At 43.3% G+C, this 23,526-nt stretch overlaps 2 protein-coding genes across 6 annotated transcripts in view; one reads left to right on the forward strand and one right to left on the reverse strand.

The window, feature by feature from the left end:
- runx2b (RUNX family transcription factor 2b) overlaps positions 1–23,526 on the forward strand; it is a 69,159-nt gene that overhangs the window by 1,579 nt on the left and 44,054 nt on the right. For 4 of the 5 annotated variants that reach the window (XM_088361648.1, XM_088361647.1, XM_088361642.1 and 1 more), the window contains exons 3-5: positions 30–1,525; positions 3,552–3,650; positions 7,000–7,084. Coding sequence is in view for 2 of the 5 variants with exons in the window: in XM_088361640.1 (XP_088217766.1) it covers positions 7,046–7,084 (39 nt within the window). In the remaining 3 variants the exon portion in view is untranslated. Of the gene's footprint in view, positions 1–29; positions 1,526–3,551; positions 3,651–4,141; positions 4,219–6,999; positions 7,085–23,526 lie in introns of all 5 variants that reach the window. The other variant, XM_088361641.1, reaches the window with a different exon arrangement.
- On the reverse strand, positions 236–10,405 carry opn8b (opsin 8, group member b). The gene is made up of 5 exons (XM_088361649.1): positions 10,125–10,405; positions 3,358–3,590; positions 1,208–1,501; positions 786–1,114; positions 236–568 (listed from the first exon to the last, which is right to left on the reverse strand). Exons 2-5 carry the CDS (start codon positions 3,452–3,454, stop codon positions 236–238), a joined length of 1,053 nt encoding a protein of 350 aa, XP_088217775.1. The 5' UTR covers positions 3,455–3,590; positions 10,125–10,405.

The following is a 23,526-nucleotide window of genomic DNA, read 5'->3' on the forward strand; positions in this document are numbered from 1 at the left end:
TATACGATGCTTCGAAATGTTGTTTCCAGATCAAAACACCAGGGGTCACAGTTTTTCCGTTACCAAGAGTCAACAAGGTCCATCGCTGACAGGAATTTGTTCACCATCGCCCAGTCCTGTCGCGTTCAGTCTTAAAGCCTTGACCAAAAAGAACAAAAAGCCCTGGCCCAAAAGTCAGAAAACAGCCAGTGGGTCTCTGTTTGTCCCCCTCCTTGGTCCAATTCTCAGTTTTCCTTCAAACGAGTGTGGTAGCTGCCTCCCCCATGGAAGCCTGTGAGCACTCTCCTCCTCTTCCTCTTCCTCTTCCTCCTCCTCTGGCACCCTTGCCATCCTTGCCAGCACAACATCCAGGCTGGCAGCGCACCAGTCGCTTCACCTCACGCTTGAAGCTCTGGCTGAAAATGTAATAGATGACGGGGTTGCAAGCTGTGGAGCTCTTGGCAAACATGCAAGGCAGCAGGCTGAGTTGGGGTGGGATGGGGCCGCCGGGCCCCACGGCCGACCACAAGCTCACCATGCTGTACGGAGACCAGCACACGATGAAGCTCACGCTGATCACCACTGCCATCTGCAGCACAGGGCAAAGATGTTAGTGGCCACCATGTTTTGCTGAATCTTTAGTAAAGTGTACACTGAGTCTGTTGAGGTCTGCAACTCTCTCTTTGTTTTAAATTACTATCATTGTTAGAAAAGGTAAATTAGCTAAAACAGTTAAATGTGCCCATCTGACATAAGCCCCCCCTCACCAAAATGTATGACAACTAAACAATCTGGACAACACTGACCATGAGCAGCCTGCGATGCATTTTGAGTACATTGGCTACACGTCGCCCGTGTCTGAGCGACTTCTTGTAGGTGATGTAGAGTTTGATGGCAATGCCGAAGTAGCAGCACATGATGATGGCGGCCGGCAGAGCCAAGTTGAAGGAGAACATGGCCACTACGAAGGAGGAGTCCTCATGCCTCAGTTGACCCCAGGCCAGCGAGCAGGACAGGCCGAATGGTTCGGGACCGTATCGGCCCCAGCCCAGGACGGGCAGTAGAGCCCAGAAAAGGGCGTACAGCCAAGACCACAAACACAGAAGCTTCATCTGACGCCAGCTCACCTTGTCCCCTGGATAACATGACATCCATCATACACCTTCCTATTGCCTCAAAACATGTAGATAAATATAGAAAGGCAATTTATATCGATGCTGCTACTTACTGGGTGACTGCAGGTCCAACGAGACCACAAAGCGCACCACGGCCAAGAGCGTGAGGTTCATAATGCTGGCCACTCCGAAGAAGAAGCCAGACAGACCGTAGTAGAGACAAGCGGCATCACCCCCAAGGAAGCGGTGACTCCAGGCCGAAGCTATGGCCAGAGGGTACATGGTGACTGCAGCCCCGAGGTCTGTCATCGCCAGGTTGATGCTCAGCAGCTCGGGAGGCTTCATGCGAGAAGAACGATTGAAGGCCATCACCAGAACCAGCAGGTTGCCCGTGATGGAGAACATGGCTGGGATGCACACATAATGTCAAGGTAAGACTATTTGTATAATTTGGGCATTTTTGCAGAATCAATGTTGTGGGTGTGAATATAGCTCTCAAGCTTCCACTGTGACAGGTTTAGTGAAGGCCATGCATATTATTTAAAAATCCTGATACCTTGCCTAGTCCCAAGACCAGGAAACTCGCACATCGTTGTGATGGTAACACCCCCCCCCCCCATCCCCCCTTCCCAAGCATTTACAGAGACAGGGAAATGTATGCACGTGATGGTCGGTGGGTGAAGGCCATGAAGCAGGAAGGCGCATCAAATCAATCATGTAACATATATTGTAATTATATACAATTATTGTTGTGCGTATAAATAATGCATTACGCCAAAAGCTGTTGTGAAATCGCTATATAAATAAAGAGGGATTTTACCTACTGCAGTAACATTCAATATCTTTTTTTTTTTTTTAATTCAAACACATCCCAGAAGATCACTGGGTATTCCCAGTACTTTGTCATTAGCTGCTCTCGCTACTTCAGCAGAGTAACAAACATCATCAAGGACAACTCGCGCTCTGCCAATCACTTGTTTTAAGGTTGAAAAAAAACGATTGCCCGGATGAGAGTGCAAAGAATATAAAAGGTGCACAACATTCAGGGAAAGCTTGTTCCTTGGAGTCATCGTCAAACGAAACAATAAGCAAACAATAATGGAACATAATTAGACCAAACAATAAATTATTACACATACAGCTACCCCCGAATAGTGTCTCTGTTCTCTTCCCTGCATTTTTCAAGTCCCAACTCCCTTGCCAATTCCACATACTTCCGCATCTATATTTCTGTTCAATCCGACATGTATGTATGTATGTATGTATGTATGTATGTATGTATGTATGTATGTATGTATGTATGTATTTACGTATGTACGCTCGCAACAGCAATTGTTTGTGAGAGCAATACTTTGATCTAGTCTCTGCACCAGCTCATAACAATGACATATCCCAACCCCGATAAGATTCACTGCATAAGCATCGATTAAACCAAATCCACAATCTTACTATAATGAAAACAATTCATATTTGGTTGGTTTGTCAGATTTTAATGGGTTTAAATCCTTTAATAATACTGTACATCAAACCAATAGTTGCATCAAATAAAGCAAAGCGTACACTAAATGGATACTCTGTTGATAGCCAAAACAGCAGCACCTTGCGTTTGATGGAACCTACTAAGTACTCCCTCAGATGAGTCCAACTAAACACAAATAACAGTATGAACATAAAACAAGTGAAATACACCTCTTGGTGATTCTGCTCTTTATTTTTAGCAGTGAAATAGGGAACATTTCAAAATGAACTGCGTGGAAAGATTCCTTGTTTGACAGATGCAGTTGTGAGTACACCCAGACTCATGTCAAATTATAGTATATTATATTATAGTCCATTCTATATGGATAATGTTTCAGCAGAAGCCTCAAATCGCATTCTCTAATGCCCACCGGAGCCTTGCCCTTTATTCCCTTTTAAACCATTGCCTGCTCCACAGCCATTAGCCAATCTCATGGAGGAAATTCAAAGGTGGCATTTACATTTTTGCACCTCTACTCTCCTTCCATTATTGCCCCCTCTGGGAATTTTAATACACTTCATCAATATTCAAATTGATCCCTCTATGAGTCTTTGGCTGATACTTACTTACATAAATCCATTCTGCAAGGCGTGCAAGACATTTCCCGCATAACTCAAGAAAAATGCAACAGTTGATTGCTTAATTGAGTCAGCGTAAAATTAATATCGTATACAAGTCACAAAAATGTGTTCACAAGACCATCCACAAAAAATAGAAATATAATTTGGATTAAAATGAACTTACTTATAAACAACAGGTAGATGCCGACGCCAATGTCCATGCTGGGCGATAACGTGGAGCGGTAGTGGTCATACATGGGCGGCGTTGGAGAAGAATCCATTTTAGTCGTAGAAGAAGATTAAGGAGAAGATTGATGTGATACTGCCTTGTGTTTCTGTCACATTCATCTGTGCTCACTCTGTCCTCCTTCCTCACAGAAGCCTGAACGCAGCGCGCATTGCCATGGAGACCGCAAACTGATGATGTCAGTTAAGTGGCCACGCACATGGAAAATAGGAAGTTTCAAACAAAATGAGGTATAAATATGTACTTAAAAATGTTCATGAAAATTGTCAAAATAGTCGAACGGCATTTATGATGAATACATTTTATTTATCATTTTATTTTTCTTGCGAGTTATGTAATAGGAATAAAATGCCGATTTGAAAGACGGACTTTCACCAGTCATGAAAATTGAGGTCAGAGAGGTCAAAAACGGTGTTGCGATAACTGCCCCCACCCTGAACTCAGGCTACATCTCAAGTCTGACGTGGGAATTCTTCCACTTGTAAGTTAGGCTAGGCTGTGACCCCGCATCATTATGGTTAATAATCTGCAGAGGGACTTGAAGCTCCAGCAGCCACTCCACTCAATCCAGAAACCTTTCTTTCCTGATTATATTACTTAAGAGTAGTTTGAGGGCCATTTTTTTCTCGATGGAATCTAAACAGCAACATCTTTCTTCACCTTTTTGTGACACATGCACTCACTCTCTCCATGTAATAATGTTATTTGTTGTTATTTGTAGCGCGTCGACGGCAACACAATTTTCAGAAATGAATTCCATAGATGACCTTCAGAGGCAATAGTCTGCTTGCTTCACAGGTACCTTTGACAAAGACGCCAATGCTTAGCATAGCTTTCACACACAAAACCCATTAAATCAGAGTTATTTTTGCACAAATCCCATGCGAAAGGAGCGACAATTGCTCAGGGTGGGAGAAGCGAGTGCTAAACCTCTCAGCCTCCCTTTTGCACACAGCCGTTGACCCGCCTGCCCATGATCCTACCCCGAAAGAAATCACGCACGTTAATCCTCAGTCTCATTCCGTGGCTGTGACTTTCACGCACGCAGTGATATAGAAAGTAATAGAATAGAAAATAATAACGTGGGATCCAAGGATTAACCAGTACTCAATAAAAATACAAAAAGAGCATTTGTTCTTGTGTTACACTTAATATAGCCAATATTGCTCGAGCAGGATGGACCAGTTTAAAAAAAAAAAAAAAAAAAAAAAGAAACGCTGAAAATTAAAAAGAAAAAAAATCACAGTATTTTTGTATTATCTTTTGGGTCACCTCAGGTTCAGAAAATGGGAGGGATGATTGCCGTGTCTAGACGTATGAAAGCTTAAGATTCACACCTCTCAAACTTGACTTTTTTTTTTTAGCCCCTGGAGGCATTTGAAGCTTTTAGTGAACATGAGGTTTACAATAATAGCGTAAAACACGTTAATACGTCGCACCTTCCTCGCTAAGTGATCGGAGGTGTAACCATTTGCAGGATGAAAGGAAAGTGATGGAAATGAAGTTGTCATATATGGCAGAGCAAACACAAGCGCTGTTTCATTCTCCTTTCACAGACAAATCTCGAGTGATGGAATTTTTAGCAAAGCACAACTGGCCTTTAATTCGACAATAATGAGCATTTCATTTAAATCTACAGCAGTATTTTTTATGTAATTCTAACTTTGAAGATTATGGCGATCTTGTAAAAAAAAAATTGCAAAGCAGGAAACGTGACCACGGGATCTAACAGATGGACATTGAGCTCATTCTACTCTTGAGTCAGTGTTTTTGTACAAATGGCTCTTGTGGAGATGCTCATCACATCCCGCTTCACTCCCCTACTTGGTGTCCTCGTTCATTAATGATAAATCAATAGCGTGGAGAATTACCGCTGAGGATAGTGCAGACACGCCGCTATGCAAGAATTAATATTAATATAATAATTAAAAAAATATATTTGTAATATATTACAAACAAAACTTCTGGGTTTGAACATCACATGTACCCAGACACAAGACTGGTGTTTTCCTTTTTTTTTTTTCTTTTTTTTATAAATTTTATCAGCTACTGTCACCATAGGAACTAACATTTCTCTCCCCTTTTCAATAGGGGTAGAGGTATTAGAGGTAATGGGGTCATAAGCAACAAAGGCAGATATGACATATGGCTCAATCTTATTCTGAAGCTCTTTTGATGCTCTGACAACCTTTTCCAAAGATGTCGACCTTTTAAAATCACTTTTCAACTGATGAAAAAAACTGATGTTCAACTGATGTCCTTCTAGCTATCTACAATAATAAAGAATGCATTGATAAAATAGGTGGCAAAAACCCCCACAGAGACTAAGCCAAAAGTAAAGAAAACTATAAAAGCAAAAGTAATAATAATATATTATTCTTGTTATAACTTTTCGGGCGTTATAACAAGTCATCCATCTAAGCTCAACAGCCTCCACGCTTGCAATGAGTTAACTGCAAACTGCAAGCGTAAACAACAGCTCGTCCTTGTCTTCACAATGTAGTCGTAATGCAGTGGAAAACACTCGCCATTTCAGCTTAAGAGAATTTCCGAGAAAGAAATTCTTTCATCTTTGTACGAGGACATCGGAAAAAATGCATATGAGGGCACATTAGATTTTGTTCAATAAAAGCTACCATTCACCTTACCAGAAAAAAAATACCTTCACCTTTAACTATGTCTGAATTCTCACCATACCCCCCCCCGCCTTCGTGAACATATTCGTTAAAATGTCAATTACAGCTCCTGGTTCCGTTTCCCTTGGAAACAAGTTGCCCCATGTAATATCCGCCAACTACAGGAGTCGAGAAGAATGTTAATTATCAAATCATTTCCACAGTTTTTCTGACTTTACGCATTGTGTGCCTACGTTTCATTTCCGATATATCAAGGTTATTTGGATGGAGAAGTGAAAAGACAAAACAAATTTTCCTCTCACTGTCTGAAGTTTATTTATAAGCGCCACCAAATTGCTCTAATTGTTGACCAATATATGTTTTCTCCTGAAAGCAGTCAATAATATCAACATGTCTCATTATAATTGCTTTCTTGGGCAATTTGCAAAGGGGAAAATAATAGCAATTTGTCATCCCCCTGTATCTTGAGAAGCACTGTTATGCAGCCACTCTATGACGCAGCCAACTAGGATGCTTTGCGTTTCAACACTTGAACATGCGGAAGACTCGGCGAGAGATGAAGACAGTTTGTACATCTGTAAAGACACTCAAGGGGCACTGGCCTTCTTTGGAGTGGAAGTGATGCTTGTTAGCGGTGCATGGGGAGGGTTAGGGGTGCTCAAATTAGCCCCTCTGTATGGTAATTAACAAGTAGCTGGATGATGCCAGTTAAGTGCCTGAGTGCAATCTGTATTGTTTGGAAAGATGACAGCAGTGGAACGAGATCACATATAACACAAAGATTTATTGTTCAAAATCAATCAATTCTAAAGTCACACAAAACAAAAATGTTGCGCAAGGATTTCGATTTGAACGATAATAAGCATGTTTTGCTGGGGATTTTCTTTGGTGCTGTGTTTTTAATAATGCAAGCATAATAATTGTCTGTTTTGTTCTCTTAAAGCAAATAATCGAAATGGCTTCACCTTCCTCGACTGAGTCACTACAATATGGCTGACATCACAGTGTACTGGACTGCACCGACAAAGGTAAGAGTGAAAATTATATTCACATATGTTTCACACTTTGGCTTTAAAAAGAGTAGTGAATAAATAGCGAGGAGTTTGTGGTTGTGTATAGGTGGTTGAATAATGGCTGCATTTAAAGCGGCTTCACGTAAAGGTAAGTGTTGTTATTTTGTCTTGTATTTTCAAAAAGTGTTGTTACGGAAACAGCTGTTGTGAAAGTACTATGTGAATGGAGATGTTTTGAATTTAGGCTCTGTCCAATACAATTTGCCGATATTTGAAAGAAAACTAATACCGATTAATCGGCTAATTCATTCTAAGAATACATACAGAATATATTCATATTTTTGTCACTTCCAGAAAATATATGAATTTAAGATATAATATTTGACTGTTTTACAATACTTTTCCCTTCAATATCTATTTAATTTCTAACCAGAGAAAAATTTAGGACAAAAACGTGGAGAAAAAAACCGTCACCGTCAGGGGGCAGTGTTGCTTGTCTCTTGTTTCTATACTTGCCATCAAACCAGTTACCTCATTGTTACTGTTATTGTTATTAATCCAGCCAGAAAAATATGCAGTTAGTATTAAAGCAGTAAGGCAAATATTTGAGTCTTTTGCGATGAAAGAAGTCTAATTAAAACCAAAATCTTATTTCCACACAGATATTAATATTAAATTCCATCTACATCAAAGAAAGTATTGAGTAAATTAAATCTTTTTTTTCCCCCCAAAAAATCTTTCTGGTTTCATGAAATGTAAACCTCCATGGTGAATTGTATTCGAGTCAACATTGTGTGACCGTTCGCACAGATAAGGTTTCACTATTTATTTTTCACATAAATAATCACTCAGGAGTGAGGGGGGCTGTATTTATTTTCCATGTGTGAGGTCAAAAACAACTTTCATACCTCTCCTTCTCGCCTTCATGTCATCAAGGCGGCCAAGCACAAAGGCTCTGTTTATGTAATCAGTCTATGCACACACATTCACCCTTGCTGGCTATGTTTAGTGTTCTGTCATTGTCAATGCATGTCGCTGCTCCTGTACTCGATTGAAAGAGACTTTGACCTTTGTGAACTTACTTGGGATTTCAGGAGGGGGGAAAAAAAAGAATGAATTTGTTTTACAATTTAATTTATATTTAAAAGAATGCAAGCGGTACTGTCCAATAGCTCCACCTATTCTTGTCCCCACTGGCAGTATAATAGCAGCTCATGTAAATGATCACCCTAAAAGTGTTGGAATGACAATTTGGAGGGGGAAAAGGGGGATGATCAAACTGTCACGAGATAAAACCGCAGAGGTGCGCTGAGCTGTGTGAAAATTACAGCTCTCATTATCATCACTTAAAAGCCGCCAAACAGCCAAAATTGCTGCCAAATTGGCCGTTCCCCCATTGAGCAATGGCGCACATAAGACTGTAATTGCGTTAATATCGTCTTTACACGTCAGCTGTCTCTGCTCATACATTGGAATCTGGAAAGATTGTTTCAAAAAAAACCATGTACGAAGTTACTATATTTCAAGCTCGCTGGCTTCCTTCGCGTCTGCGTGGATTGAAAAACGTGCACATCGGATGCATGTCATCGCAGAGGAGTTGGCAACACGCAATGACGTTGAGGTTTGAAACCCCATTAAAAATTGTCACTTTATTTAAAGCGGCTGCTTCGCCAGCAAGTACCACATCCTTCTGGAAAAGTAATCAAGCTCAGAAGCTTGATGATCGTGGTGGTGCTGGGGGGGGGATTAGGTCTGGGCCAAATGGCGTTCAAACTAAAATTGTCCCGGTTGTTAGTTTGCTTCCCCCAATGTGACGTGAGGGCAATGAAAGCTTTTCATTTTCTTGTCAGCTGAATTACAAGCGTCTGTCCGGCTTTCCTGCGTCTCTGGGAATATTATTGGTGAAGATGTAAAAGCTGACTAAACCATCATGTGCTTGTGTGTGGCCCCCGACCCTTGAAACCTCTTTCGCAAAATCGGAAACAGCCACAGACGTGACAGCCCCGACGGCAGTTTCATACTGGTTGATGTCGTTTTGTGTCCCTGTGTGCCATTTTACTCAAATTAAGGTTGAAGTCCCTTACCTGCAGATTTTTGTAGCTTATCTCACAAAAACTCTGTAATTGTTATATGCAAGATATATTTCTTTGAGCAAGGTCTGCTTTGTTTCCCATTGGATCACTTAAAACGATGACTCATGTCATCTTGACGTTAATTAGCAAGAACAAAGTACAACAGGGTGTGTAGGGCGCACGCGAGCGACTAGTCGAAATTACAAAGTTGAAAGGGGATGCCCCCCCTCCTCCCAAAAAAAAGTCCTGCTGTGGTCAATTTAAAATGACTACACAAGGAGATGTACAAAACAGGTTTAATGTTCTATTTATTATAAGCTCCAAACAGGCTGTCTTTACTTTAAATGCCCGCCGTGCACAGTTCAAGGAACAAATGCTCTTGTAAAATATCAATGCTAATTTACCAGAATGAAGGGCTCGGGCTTTAGCTTCGTTGATGAAAATCAAAATCAAAAGAACATTGAACAGTCGGATCTCATTTGTACCCTGAAAAGATATAGTCATCATTTTTCATTTGAAGTGGCCATTTGTGTAGACCTTCAATGACCGCTTTTTTTTTTTTTAGGATACATCCATGGACTACTCATATTGTCATTGGGGCTAATTAGTACCCGCTGGCACCATTTATTTTTATTTTTAGGTATTAATATTTATAGGACAATGCTCATTTATCGACAGAGCAAAAAGGCATCTGTCGTCGCAGTGCATCTTTGGTCTTGTCCTTCTCCTAACTGCTCACCCCTCCCCTCACTGCTCCAGAGAAAGAGTAAACGACTGGCCCCAATTAACTTCAAAGAAGTGGCTCAGTTACTCACCCCTGCAAGCAGCCTCTCATATTGTGGCCTGCTGTGAAATGTTCTTAAATTTGAAAAATCTTAAATTTTCTTCTTCCAATGGGCCCATCATTTTAATTGCTTCTTAGTTCTTTTACTGAATCACAGAATTGCCTTAACTGTCAGTCCCGCTTTTATGTTTCGACATACCTTGAACAGCTTCACACGTACGTACACAAAGTCAGGCAAACACACGGCGGCGTATGTGGACCGCTTTTGTCTAGCTCGTTCAACGTCACCCCGTCGATCGAGTCCTTATAGCCTGCAGATGGTTGGTGCCCTTCCAAGATAAACCTCCCTGGGTGCCAGACGTGGAGTCCTCACTGGCTGCCAGCAGCCTCCGTGCGATCACGGTCTGCTTGCGTCCACCAACACTGCGACGCCGCTGCGTAGGCCTTGCGTATTTCATACCCGCGTATACTCTACTTCCTGTTGTGCTTTTCTCAGCCAATGTCTAGAGATGAGTATAAACAAGCTCTGAAACACAGCTGTTTATTGTTCCAGGTAGATGCAGTCAAGGCCCGCAGTGACGGGGGGGCGAAAACACCACTGTTTATTTTATTTTGAGCTCTGAAGTGTGCCTGAAGACTGGCTGAACAGGATGAATAACACATTTAGGAGGAAAGAAAAGGCAAAAAGTTAAATAATCAGCACTCGAGCAGAAAGACAGAGGGGGGCGTATGGGAGGGGATTTTTGTCGAATTTTCGCAAGGTCAGCACAAAACAGCGTGAGCCCTCCCCAAAAAACATTTGGTCGTCGTCGTGACGCTTGATTTCGGGTGAAAAAATATTTAGGAACCGGGCGAAATGAGGGAGAGGAAAGGCGAAACCGTTTTGTTTTTGTCTATGAAAGTTAAAATGTTTGGCTTGGCCCAACGCCGGCTTTACACTGTGCTCTTCTGGTGGGCCCAAGCAGGGGTCAGCTAACACCGCCGTAGTTACACACAATGTGTGCCACCACAACTGTGACTGAGTGCTCCCGAGGTACTCATGAGGTTACAGTATGCTAGCAAAAGACCTTTTCGCACAGTTTCCGCAAAACTGGTTCTTCACAGGTAACAATGGAGCTCTTGCCTTTCAGATTCTTACAATTATTTTTATCTAATGCAGTCAAGACCCTCCTTAAAAACGTCTCAAAACCCCTTGCCCAAAAACACACAGGAAATGTAACCCCAAGCGGTACCGTTCACATGCAGTCAAGACCCTCCTTAAAAACGTCTCAAAACCCCTTGCCCAAAAACACACAGGAAATGTAACCCCAAGCGGTACCGTTCACACGTGTAGGAACCTTTTCCTTCGACTTTGACATGCAGTGTGAAAGGGGCTGAGGACTCCCTGGAGAACATGGACTCGTGAAGTCTGTCTGGAGCACAAGCCAGGTGCCTTATCCCATTGCCCTGCGTTAGCACAAAGATCTGAACTAGCAGAACCTTGGCGAGCATCATCAAGTCTGGCGCACCAAATGAGATCTCATATCGTCTTACATGTTTGAAACTCTTTCGACATCTCTGTCAAATTTCGCCTGTTGTGTTCAAACCTGATGACTAAAACAGATAAACTGCGCTGGCCAGACACTAGTTAAATTTCATTGTTCCGATATTGTGCAGAAGGAGCGACGCCATACTCTGTCGTGTTGAAACCAAATATCCAAATAGCGCTGCTCATAATTGGGTCACATGACCCGTGTAGTGTAAATTCAGCCTAACGGACATGATACCTCATCCAGGCCCGAAAAGCTCAATTGGGCACAAAAACATTTTGGCAGCTCCCGCGTAATCAGCGCTAGCCACAGTTTTCAGATGCTATTTAGATATGCGATGCTAACAAATGAGCCTTATAGCAACAGAGTCCGTGACGGTGTTTCGGCAGCCCGAGTGTGTTTCTTTCTAGTGGTTAGAGAAGCTTAGACCGTTTCCTGAGGCACGTTCCGTAATGCATATTCTCCCCCTCGGCGTGTAATTGCAGTATTATTGCCGTGAAATACTGCCGTACACAGTCCATGATTTCAGCGTTGGGCATGGCACCAGCTTGTAGGGACTGTTTCTCGGGAATCGGAGTCACATTTGGCTACACGTCTGGATCCTCTTAAATAATACAAACATTGCTCCAGCGCCATATTTTTCTGGAGAAACATAGAAGGGAGCTATTATGCTCATTGCATTATTTTTATTTTTATGGAGGGACTTTGGCGGAATTGAGCGTTGCTTGATTTGTAGTGGAACAAAAATATCTTTGATGTTTTTGTGTGAAAAATAGTTTTTGGGTCTGTCGTTTAAGAGCTAAGTTTGGAAAAAGGCTGCCAAGGGACACCAGCTTTGTACTTGGTCAATTTTATTTTAATGGGAAGAAATGTGTACTGTGGCCATTTTATGCTCACGAGTGTAGCTTACGTTGTCGAGGGCTCCAATTTTGCCTTGATGACGCAGACATTTTAAGACTGCATTTTGCTCCAAACTTTTTTAAAATATCAAGTCACTTACAATTTTCCGCCTTGATGACGTTTGAAGATGCTTGACACCGTGGAGCTCCACATTATGAAAACAACTTGCAGAATAGCATTGGCGCCTCACTGTGAATTTATGAATCCAAACCCCCGTTTCCCCCCCCCCTCCCCCCGTCCTGACAAGTAGGGACCGGACAGTTTGTCTGGCGTAACGGTGAGAGCCACAGGGGGCCATGTTTAGTTTGGATGTCACTGAATAAGCAAGGAATGTGAAATGAAAGGTTTTTTTTTTTTTTTTTTTGAGCACCAGTGTGAACAAACTGTGCTGTCTATACTTAGCAAAGTTGCAAACACTGTCTGATTCAAGAAAATAATATCCTTAAAAGAAATAGAAATAAAAAGTTCTGGCCAAGTAAAATTAAATTAATAAAAAATTGCCCTTATGACATCACTTAAATGATCCCTAACCTTAATGTGCAAAGTGCATTGAGATAGTAAATAAAACTGATTTGACATGCTCACTTTTGATAAGGAAGATGATTCAAAATGGACAATAGTTGCTCCACAATGGCTAGAACCCCCCCCCCGACCCCTTTTTTTTGTAAACCTCAAATTTTCTGCGAGGTAACCTGACCACTTGGCTGCTTCCTGTGACATCAGCCAATCAGCCAGGGGTGAAATAAAGTAGCGACACTCGTCCAGTCACGGGGAAATTGCAGGAGCAATCGGTCAGACCTTCACCTGAGGTGATGACTTCCACTTGAACTCTTGAATGTGGAGTTATGGTGATGCCCTGCAGATGGCGCTGTTGCTCTTATTAGAGCTGGTGCTAGAGCTGCACTGTGTCAGGCCTTGGTGGCCATTGACCACGTTTCTGGCTCCTTCTCCCATTTCCATTGGCTCAGCTGACATCAAAGGCTGGATTTACACTGAGTTATTGATCATCTGAAACAACACGCATGACACGAGTGAGGCTTAAATCGATGTGTTTCAATTACGTCAGGCTCACATTCACTAGTGAGAGCTCTTTCTCATTCTTGCTAATAACTCTTATCGCTCAATATTTCACACGTGTGGACACCTAAAGGTGTTTCAGGACTTTCCGCATAATTTGTCCAATTAGCATATTCTGGCCACTTAATGTGTTTTTTTGGCTTTAAACAAGAATGAAATGGAATTTCGCCACATTGATGACTTTAGTGTTGCCGCGGCGCATGCCGTCACCGCCGGGCGATTTTTTTTTCCCCCCCCAAAAGTAAGACAAGAAAGTCACGGGCCAGATAGACGTAAATAAAACGAGCCTGGAGAGAAAGGGATCCTCCCGAGGGCAGTGAAACTTTCCACAGGTTCTCAGTGTTTATGTGAGGCTGGCAGCTCCTCCAAGGAAGTCTGACTCGAGCTTCCCTTTTGCTCCCGCTATCTCTCTGGACTTTTCCTCCATTCTGCACTTTTTTTGTGGACCAGGAAAAGAAGGCAGAGGCGTTAAAAGCACTCAAAGTGCAGCCTGGGAAGGAGCCATGTTCCCACTTTATAGCCCCTAGTCACCGTAGCTCTGTTACCTTAGCCATGACACAGCTCTTTTTCCCCCAATCGCCAGCCCAAATCAACAAAGCTTGAGTAATACTTTAAACATCCATCGTGTCCAAATGAGCCACAGTATGAATTGATGGATCTCATTTGATGTAATAAAAGTCATATTAAAGCTTTTGTACAACGACACATGGCTCCAAGGCCTTGTGTCCACACAAATGCTGTCTCTGATTTAAGAAAAAAAAATACATACACAAATGGCACAATGTAGCCGCCGCCTCATCTCTATTCGAACACGTTTATCCTTCCCAACGCCTCGTATTTCTGATCTCTTGGCAGCTGAGGGTGTGAAGACCCCCGTCGGGGTGGCGAGTGTGACGAGCGGGGGAGTTGTTGATGGTGCTCAGAGTCTGAATGAAGACTAACTGCAGCGTGTGTATGTTTTTTTTGTTTTGTAGTGAAATGAGCCCCATAGGTCAGCATATGATGTCATGCAGATGCAGTAGTTGTCAGATGGTTTGACATCTGACACTTCTGCTTGAAGCATTAAAGGGCTCAGGCTGAATGAGTAAGTTAGTCATGAAGAGATTCCCTCGTCTGGTAATAAGCTCGTCTAAGTCGCTCATTTGCGGTAAAGCTCGACCGCCAAACTGACAGTCTGATGTGAGCGCAAAATTAAAAGGTTCTTCTTTTCATGCTGACCGTTTGACCACCATCAGGGAGTGTGGATGTCATATTGGACCTACTGGAATCCGTCGCTCAATTCAGCTCTGTGGGTGACTGAAACCCATATCTTGACCCATATGAGAATTTTGATACCTTCAACTACTTTTGCAAGGGGAAATATTCTCCTGATTCCCCGATAATACCGGGTGATACTTTCGAGTCGGATTGCGCAATATTAAGATAAGCACGCGAGTAAGGCGATTGCCGCCAAGGACAGGCGTGGCGCTGGTCTGAAAACGGGAAAGTCGTTGTTTATTAACTTTCCACTATGTCTCCCATTCGCGACGCCGCGGCGTAGACGGCGCTGGGAGTGTCAACAGTGGAGTCGGAGGATACGATAACATCACGTCTCAAGTCTGCTTTTTATGCGCCACGATTGTCGTATCAAAAAACTCCACACCGGTGGGCCAAAATCAACCAATAATATTAGCCAGCAGATGTACGATGTGTCACTCTTGGCTCGCTCGTATTCAGCTGAGAGGATCATTCAGCCATTTTCTGTCCAACTCTCCGCAATGAAAGAGCATTTCCTTGTATAATTCCTAATATTTATTCATCTTTTGACATATTTTGCATGATATATAGTATATCCGCTCGTCGGCTTATTACAATGTTATAGAGCGTATTTCCTCAATATTTACAAGACGATTTACTTTTTGAGGAACTTTACAGACGGAATTTATTATCAAAGCTGGTTTTGTTTTCAACGACTTTACGCACATATTTTCATAAACATCTAAGTCTATTTACAGTCTTTCCCCAAACCCAAAATACATATTTATGTTAAACATCAACAAACCTCTTATTAGAGTGACGGCCAGGCCGGTGTTTAAGGAATCACAGTAAACTGTAACTTAATTTTTTATAGTCATTCAGTCAAGAACCTCTGACAAGAATTTACGTGATCCATGATAGTGTTTCCCTACTGGGACCCACAAATAGGTCACCCAATATCAAAGGGGGGATACAAATTGAGACGTACACTCATAAAGGATAATGTATTAACACAATGGTCAGTATAAATCTGTTTTATACAGGCTACCTCTGTGTTCCCTCTTCAGAAATAAACGGCTTATATGCGAGTGTTGTAGATTATTGTTGGACACACAACTAGCAACATCTATCATGGAAAGGAGGCAACGTCATATACCGCTGAGAAATGTGTAATGGCTTTTCAACACCCGGCTGTAGGCGACGCATTTTAAGCACTGTTGTTTTTATGCGTCGAAATCGAAACCATACCATCGCTCATCCATCAACTCGGCCGCAGTAGCAACTTGGCTTCACGTGCAACGTTTAAATCCAGCCATCTTTCCTGTTAGCTTTTTGCAATAAGGCGAAAGTTTGGAACATTGGCTTTGTGTCTTGATTTTTTTTTTTTCTTTTAAGTGTGGGAAAAGCAAGCTGCCGTGATATTTTTTAATTTATTTTTCGTTGACAGGATGTGAAGTTGCAGAGTAAGAATGTCAATTTTACAAAATCTAACCTAATCAAATATATTGACCAATTGGATTGCGCTTCTAAATCACTGATAGCGCTTCAGCCCGCAACAAGAACGCACATAGAGCAAAAACACACTATTCACCTGAGGTAACGTAAGAAAACGATGGCAGCGCAATGTCGTCTTTTATAGGCATCGGCGGAGTTCACGCTTTCAGCGGCTTGTGCTCATTTAGAGATTACAACCTCCTAAATCGTGAGCAGCGTGCAACGCACTTCCTCCGTTCCAGCGAGCCGCTCGAAATAATCTGGAAAGTGCATCAAGTGCTCGCGCAGTTACAGCGCCATCAAAAGCATTGGATCGCAGTCCACCACAGTAAATCTGCATGCTCACTTCCTCAGGCGAGGTCGGGGTCGATCTGATCAAAATGCATGATGGAGTGATGGGCCAAGTCTCCACACTGCACTTTGCCTCTGCAGGCCTCCTTACGTTGTTTTGCCGGGGCAGTTCTGCCAAAATCATCAGTCTCCTTAAGCCGGGGCGTAAAACTTCGTACTCAACGTAAATATTGTGGAAAAACAATAACAAAAGAAAAACCATGTAGCGAATCTCAAAGCGCTAAAGCTTGAGCATAATTTTTAAATTTATAAATGTATTAACTGTTGTGATATTTGCCTTTCAATTCTTTTATATTTGCATAGTTGGGCCAGATGTGGCCCTCGGGCCTCGAGTTAGCCACCGGTGTCACTAAGGATGCCACAAGCAATTTAAACTCCCGTAGAAGGAGATCATATTCCTGTGCGAGCCCTTGTGTTGCTTGGCTAGCGTTCACGCTAATTCGGAGTCCAGGCACCCAGTGAGCGAAGCGTAAAACGTGAGCAAATCCCGGAAGGGGAGGGGGGTGGTGGTGCAATAAAGCAGGATAAAGAATGAAAAGTCTGCAAGAAGTTGTAACCATAAATCAGCTTAGTTCAGATCTGAGCAAGCCGTGTAGAAAATGAGATTTATGACGTCAAGAGATGTGGCATTGCATGGCTGAGAGTTACTAATGGAGAGGCATTAACTTCTTGTACCTGGCTGTCATAGTGATACAGATCCCCTTTGCGCCGGGAGGAAAAACTAGACTCTGAGTTTCGAGCAGTCAGCGGTGGAAAAAGACATCCATGTCATCACTCTGTAGGAGAAAGTGAACGGCGTACTTCTCCTTGGAAAGAGGCTTAACTGTTTCGAGTCTGACCGCTCATGAAAAATCCCGGGAGTAAAAACGTCCTGCGCGATTAAACGAGGCGGCGCGCTTACGGTAACAAAAGTGAAAGTGATGAATTTGACGGTGGTGCTGTGAAAACACATCAAACCCAAAATCTCTTCTCCAAACATTCCAGGACCCGTTTGAGCGCCCTCCAGTTTTCTTTTTTTTAAATTTGTTCTCATGCATTTTATTAATGACATTCACCTATAAATATTTCAACAAAAAGAAGGCACCAAATTGACTCTTAGGTTAGTTAAAAGTGATAGAAATGTGATTTTCGCATTTTTATCTGAGTTTGTGTATATTGAGATTGTGATTGCCCCATTCTTGTTTTGCACTATGCACATATGCAAGGGGGCTCTAGCCGGGCCCCTGCGGGACACCATTCGTCACTCATCGCCGCCATGTTGATAACATCCTCGGCACTTCTGGTTCAAACACGCACACACCATGGTCGGCTTCCAAATACACACACGCTCGGTGATCCTTTTGTGATTCGCAGATGTCTAACAGGAAGTTGTTGAGAAGTTTATAAAGCCCGGTTTCCTTCCTACCCAGACGGGGCTGGACTCGGGCCAGCGGCTCTCCAGCCCCCTCTGTTAGGCCAAATTGTGAACAATCCTCAAGTCTCAAAAGCTTAGCCTCCATCTCAACAGATGTCCCCTGATGTATTCAGCCCAGCAACTGCACATGTGCCGAAAAAGTCTCGTTTGCATATCAAGATGGCTGATTAGCACAGCAGCATGCGCAAGCACGACCTTGAGGGCCGCCGAGGCAAAAGAAAGAACAGCGAGATGAAAGCGGGGCATAAAATCGGTCATAGGCGGCGCGGCATCAATAAACAACAACGTCGCCCCTTGAAATATTTCGCTTTTTTTTTTCCATTTACAGTAAAAAGAGAGAGAGAGAAAAAACACATATAATTGAATACTTGGCCTTCAGGTTAAATGCAGCTGCTTTGTGTTTGGGTGCAGTTGGGATACTCCAGATGTCAGAATATTTTAGCTCCAGTATGCATCCTCTCAATTTAATGTATATTTCTTACATGAGTCCACCACTATAAAACACAATATTCATGGATTTTAATTTTTATCTGTGATTATTTCGGATGTGCCACCTGTACACCATTTTTGTTTGACTGTGTTTGGCTTAGAAGTGTTTTTTATACAAATATTTGCGATTCTTAATTTACGAGTTGCTAGCATAGGTTATGTCGGACGAACCCACCGATTCAGTTTTATGTGGCTTTCCATAGCTGCTGCATCCAGGCCAAGATTGACACCAAAAAAAGACCTACTCCTCACACGCTACTACATTCATCATACCCCAAGCACCCTCGAGAGTCATCCGATCGCAACGTATAGCGAAAGCAGGATGTCGTGAGCGTGGTGTCAGGCGATGGCCGACTGACAGTCGGCTGGAAAGTTCGAGAATGGGCGCCACTTTTCTTTAGCCGCCACGCAAATCGCCAGACAAAACATCCCGATGTCTGCTTGTTCTTCTCACTGAGCGCTTCTTAAGTTTGTTTGTTGCTCCCGAAGAGCTTTTTGTGAAATTTACCTTGAAGTGGAGACGAGCTAGCCCGCGTTTGCGATGATTAATAATTGCTTTCACATGATCGCGTTGCACCAGTGTGCTATTAAATCACTCCGCCGGGGAAATTGATAAATGCCCCAATTTTGGCGCCACAAACATGGAGCAGAATTATAATAATGTAATCTTTGCCTGGCCCAATTTAAATAAATCATACCGGAGTGATATCAGAAGAGAGCCAAAGGGGTAACTAAAGCCAGCTTTAGTATTGACAAATGAAGGAGGGGGGAGGGGGGTAAGGAAACTGACTTTATTTCATTTGCCACTGAGATGGTGCCTCTTTAAGAATGAAAACCACAAATTGCTCCCAACAATTCCTTTACCTCTGGAGCTGACCACTTTAAAATTGGCCCGGTCGGAGATTATAAATACGGCTATTTGATGGCTCTGTTATTACGCCCTGAGAAAGGGGGCGAGAGAGGGATGGGGGGGGGGGGCTTTGTGGCTACGAGGACGGATGCTTTCTCTTGATGTGGCCGAGAGCTTTGAGCTTCCACGCCGCGCACGTTTGGTGTGTGGCAACGGGAGATGACTTCCAAATGGAGGCCCATGGTGCGTGCCTGCCTGCCGGCACACTCCAGTCAACAGCAAGAGGTGACACGGAAACGCTCAACTGTCACGAAACTCAGCGGTAAGAGCCAGGAAAAAAACCTGGTGAATTTTGTCGTAATTGGTAGAAGTGGGCGTAATATCCGTCGGCGTTTATCACGGTCGTCGATACAGTTTGCAAGCGATTTGTATTTTATGTGTCGCCACCCGCAAGTGTAAAGGTTGGGACGAGCCTCGCAGGCATCATCTGTACCCATCTCACTCAGTTTCCAGTAAACAAGGCGATTAACCATCTCGTTGCGTTTCTGCGCAACGAGGTCAACAGCAGAGTCACCGAGTCAAACAGCGAGCGGCCAAACGAGTCACAGCGGGGATCTTTTTACAATCCCCGACTTGACGGGAAGTGTTTTTTTGCTTGTTTTCCCTCTCTCTTTCTTCGCTTTGTATCTGGCCACCTTGCAAGTACGCAATTCTGCTGCTCTTTCTGCCGTTGTGGCTTGTTGCTATGAGGCTGACTCAGCCCTCCACGTCTATTCTCGGACCCTGACGGCTGCGCCAACGCCATGACCGCCGTGTTTTGTTCACGTCGTCTTTTCAACTCCCCCACCCCTCCTTGCCGCTTGACCTGCCAACCGATGAGGTGTAAGCACACCACTTGAGGTCAACGAAATGAGTTTGTGTTTCTCTTAAGTGTGTAGGCCACTCCAGGGGAACATGATAGGGCACAAGTGCGGAGGCCTAACATAGAACTTAAGAAAACAAGATGACCACAGTTATGTTGATGTGTTCCTGCGCCTTTGGGTCACGACAAGATGTGCAGATGTTCTTTAGGGTAGTGGCGGTGGTGATGATGAGGAACCACCTCATTACTAACCAGCCCGGATGTTTTAGAAGTCCAGTGCTGTGATCCATGATTGCCAAACGTTGGTTTAAAATAAACTTTTAACAACAACAAAATTCCCCAGTGTGTATTTGGATTGTGTAGGACTCTTGGGATTAGGCTCTGGCCCATTTTTTTAGGTCAAGATAGTAAGGTCATGAAGCCTGCATGATTCGACAGAATATAAATTTTTGTGGGTGTGTGTTGTAAATTGGGATATGCAGATTTGGACACATGGACCCGCAATGTAAATTCAGCCTAAAAAAACTAAATGCTGACTAAGCTGTACTTGTTGAAATTCGATCAAATAATGCGTTTTGGGTGTAGCCATAATCGAGTTTATGTATTTCTGCTGCGGTGTTTTTCCCACGTTATGTAATTACATTTAGCTTTTAGCAGATTTCGATAGCGTGGCTAACCTTCTCGATGCACTTTGCGGTAGATTCTTGGAGCATGATTGCAATGATTTGACTTGCGTACAAATTTGGTTTTCATCACCACTGGTGGGTTTCCTCGTAAAGATGCGCTCAAGAGATTTATTCTTCTTCATTCTGGCACCGGTTTTCAAAAAACCTGCTTTCGGACCCACAAAATGGCCACCGAGCCAATAAATATCACTTAGGCAGATTCTCAGAAAAGCTTTTCAAATAAATACGCAGAGAAGAATCCTTCCTCAGTTTTCAAAGTGCCTGTCTGTGGTGCTGTCATTCTCCTTTTTTAAGATGCGAGATGAATTCAAAGCCCCTTTTATATTAGTGGCGGGTGGCGAAGCGTAAACTGGAACCATCTGCCAAAGCGGTAAGGCTGAAAGGTAGAAGCGCTCTCTGTTGTCGGTGGCCCGCCCTGCTTATTGCTTCTGTCGAGAGAAAATAACAAGACAGAAAGAACAAGGTATTGTGGAAAATAGCTCAAGGTATTACCTCATCTGAGGAGGATGCGAAAACCAACGGGGACTTTCAAGCGTTCTCGGTGCAATGCAGATGTCAGAAAGAAATCAGGGATCATAAGTGGGAATGATTGATGGGTTGCCCGAGGATAGACGGGAGCGAAAGCGAGCCGGAGTTATGCTGACACAAAATGTTCGTCGAGATGTCGGCATAAGCCGTGCTGTTTGATAGCTAAAATGGCGAATGGATTCTGAGTTTGAAATCTTACGGACTACGTGTAATGCAATTCTGTTGGTTATGTAAGACCGAACATTGATGAATATCTGGGTCGGATTTGGTCAAAGGTTCTTCCTATTGAAGTGCTTTAATTTTACGGTAACAATCAAATGTTTGAGAAGGCTAAAACGATTTTAATTGGGCTGCAAAGATGAAGAGTACATTTCAGCAATTAAATCCGCAGAAGCAGAGACTTTGCCAGAGACACCGACCACCGCCTCTCCCTGAATTGAAACAGGACCTCCAATCCAACAGCAACAGCCGCATTTATTTATTTTCAAGATGTTTAGCATGTCTGAGATCTTTGTCTCGCTGCACTAATTGCCCCTTCCGACAGGAAGACACAGAGTCCATGGCTAGTTTATGTACAAAGAGATTTGGATCAGAGCCCTTAACTCCTTCGCCGGACTTTATGTAAAATATGGAAAGTATGAGCGTCTTTGACAACGCAGGATAATCCCTTTCTGTTTTGCTAAGGTCGGTAAATATTTAAAGTGTTTGCCCCGGCTGTAAACCGTCGGTAATTGCCCTGGCGTAATGCTGGCGGAGCAGTGCTGTTTGCCCGCGTTTCTCCGGGCCATTACATCATGAGAATATTTGTTTGGGAGTTTGATGAGGGGTCTCGGAAAAGCCGCAAAAACGCACCAAATTGCCCATCCTCTTTGGCCTGGCGTACACTCGATGAGAGGCTGGAAATAGGAGAAAGCTCTGCGTGAAAGGAATGTAATTATTGTGTGATGGATGATCTTTTGACGAATCCCGTACTGACGACTTGGAAAACGTCCTGTTTTAAAATTATTGTAGAGTCGTAAATGCCGCTCTACCTCACTCTCAATTCAAGATTTTGTTCAGATTTTAAACACATTTTTTTCCTTGGTAATAAAAATGTCCCATCCACCCGTTTTTAAATATCTCACGGGGGCGGCCATTTTGCCATTTGCAGTTGACTGAAAATGACATCACAGTGCTGAAGGGCTCAGGTAACAACCGTCACGGCTCACCTGTTGTCTGAATTTGGTCATGTGATTGGAACAAGCTGAGCCCTTAGGCACCATTTACAGTAAACGTCAACTTTGGCTCTTAATGTTACAGGAGAATTGTTTAGAATATTTAGGTTACCCTAAAATTTAAACAAAAAAAAAAAAATTCAAAAGCTTTGGAAAACCCAGAACAGACCATTGAAACATTTCAACATTTTAATGTAATCTAATAAATGCGCTGCAAAACTGCCAGTGCAGCCTCAGGGAATTATACTTTTTTTTTTTTTTAGGGGGGTCTTGAAATCACGCAGACGCCAACAGTCTGCAGCGGGTCGAGGGTGGGCGAGCCCAGCCGATGGGGGCCACATGGATGAGTACGGCCTGGTGAGCCAGACAGTTACGGATCGCTTGCTTTTAATTAGCGGCTTCGCATGCAGCCCGTGTCGAGCTGTGAGCCCACCGCAAATGCACGGGAGATGTCACCCCCCCCCCTCCCTCGGCTCCGGCACTACTGCAGCGTCTTGAATCAACACAATGCCCAATGTGCGCGCCAGACCCGCAGCAATTAGCTTCTAAGGTTCCCCCTCTATTTTTTTCCCCCTGCGCCGTCTCTCTTTTCTTTTTAATGTCAGAGCTTGGAAAGGCTCAATATAATCAAGTCAAGAAAAGTTGATGCTGTTTAGAATTCCATGTGTTTCCAGGGAGAGGGGGCTGCGTAGTGAGGCTGCATGTACCATCCTGCTTACAGTGTTTGGGTGGGCGGGAGGTTGGTGGAGTAGGGAAGGGGAAAGGGGGGTCGGCTGAGCAGACACCCCGGCTCCGGAGCAATAGACTGCCCGACTGGTGTTTCTAAACACTGCTGAAGCCGTTCTCCCGTCACTCAGCGCACATGCCGTGTTCCAACACCCCCCACCGCCCCCTTTACACGCTTTCCTCAGCCTCACTTTTTTTTTTTCTTACTCCCCTTCCAAGACTTTTCCCAAGTTTCAGCGGTTGAT

Source organism: Syngnathus floridae, chromosome 19, assembly GCF_059516105.1.
Source record: "Syngnathus floridae isolate MCC-2025c chromosome 19, RoL_Sflo_1.0, whole genome shotgun sequence".
NCBI classification, from domain to species: Eukaryota; Metazoa; Chordata; class Actinopteri; order Syngnathiformes; family Syngnathidae; genus Syngnathus; species Syngnathus floridae.

Bases quoted from the DNA above. Each gene is read 5' to 3' on its own strand.
- opn8b (XM_088361649.1), bottom strand. From the start codon at position 3,454: ATGGATTCTTCTCCAACGCCGCCCATGTATGACCACTACCGCTCCACG. The intron at 1,502-3,357 runs GTAAGTTCATTT...TGTGCATCCCAG, and splicing joins CATCTACCTGTTGTTTATAA to CCATGTTCTCCATCACGGGC. The intron at 569-785 runs GTCAGTGTTGTC...CCTGTGCTGCAG, and splicing joins TGCATCGCAGGCTGCTCATG to ATGGCAGTGGTGATCAGCGT.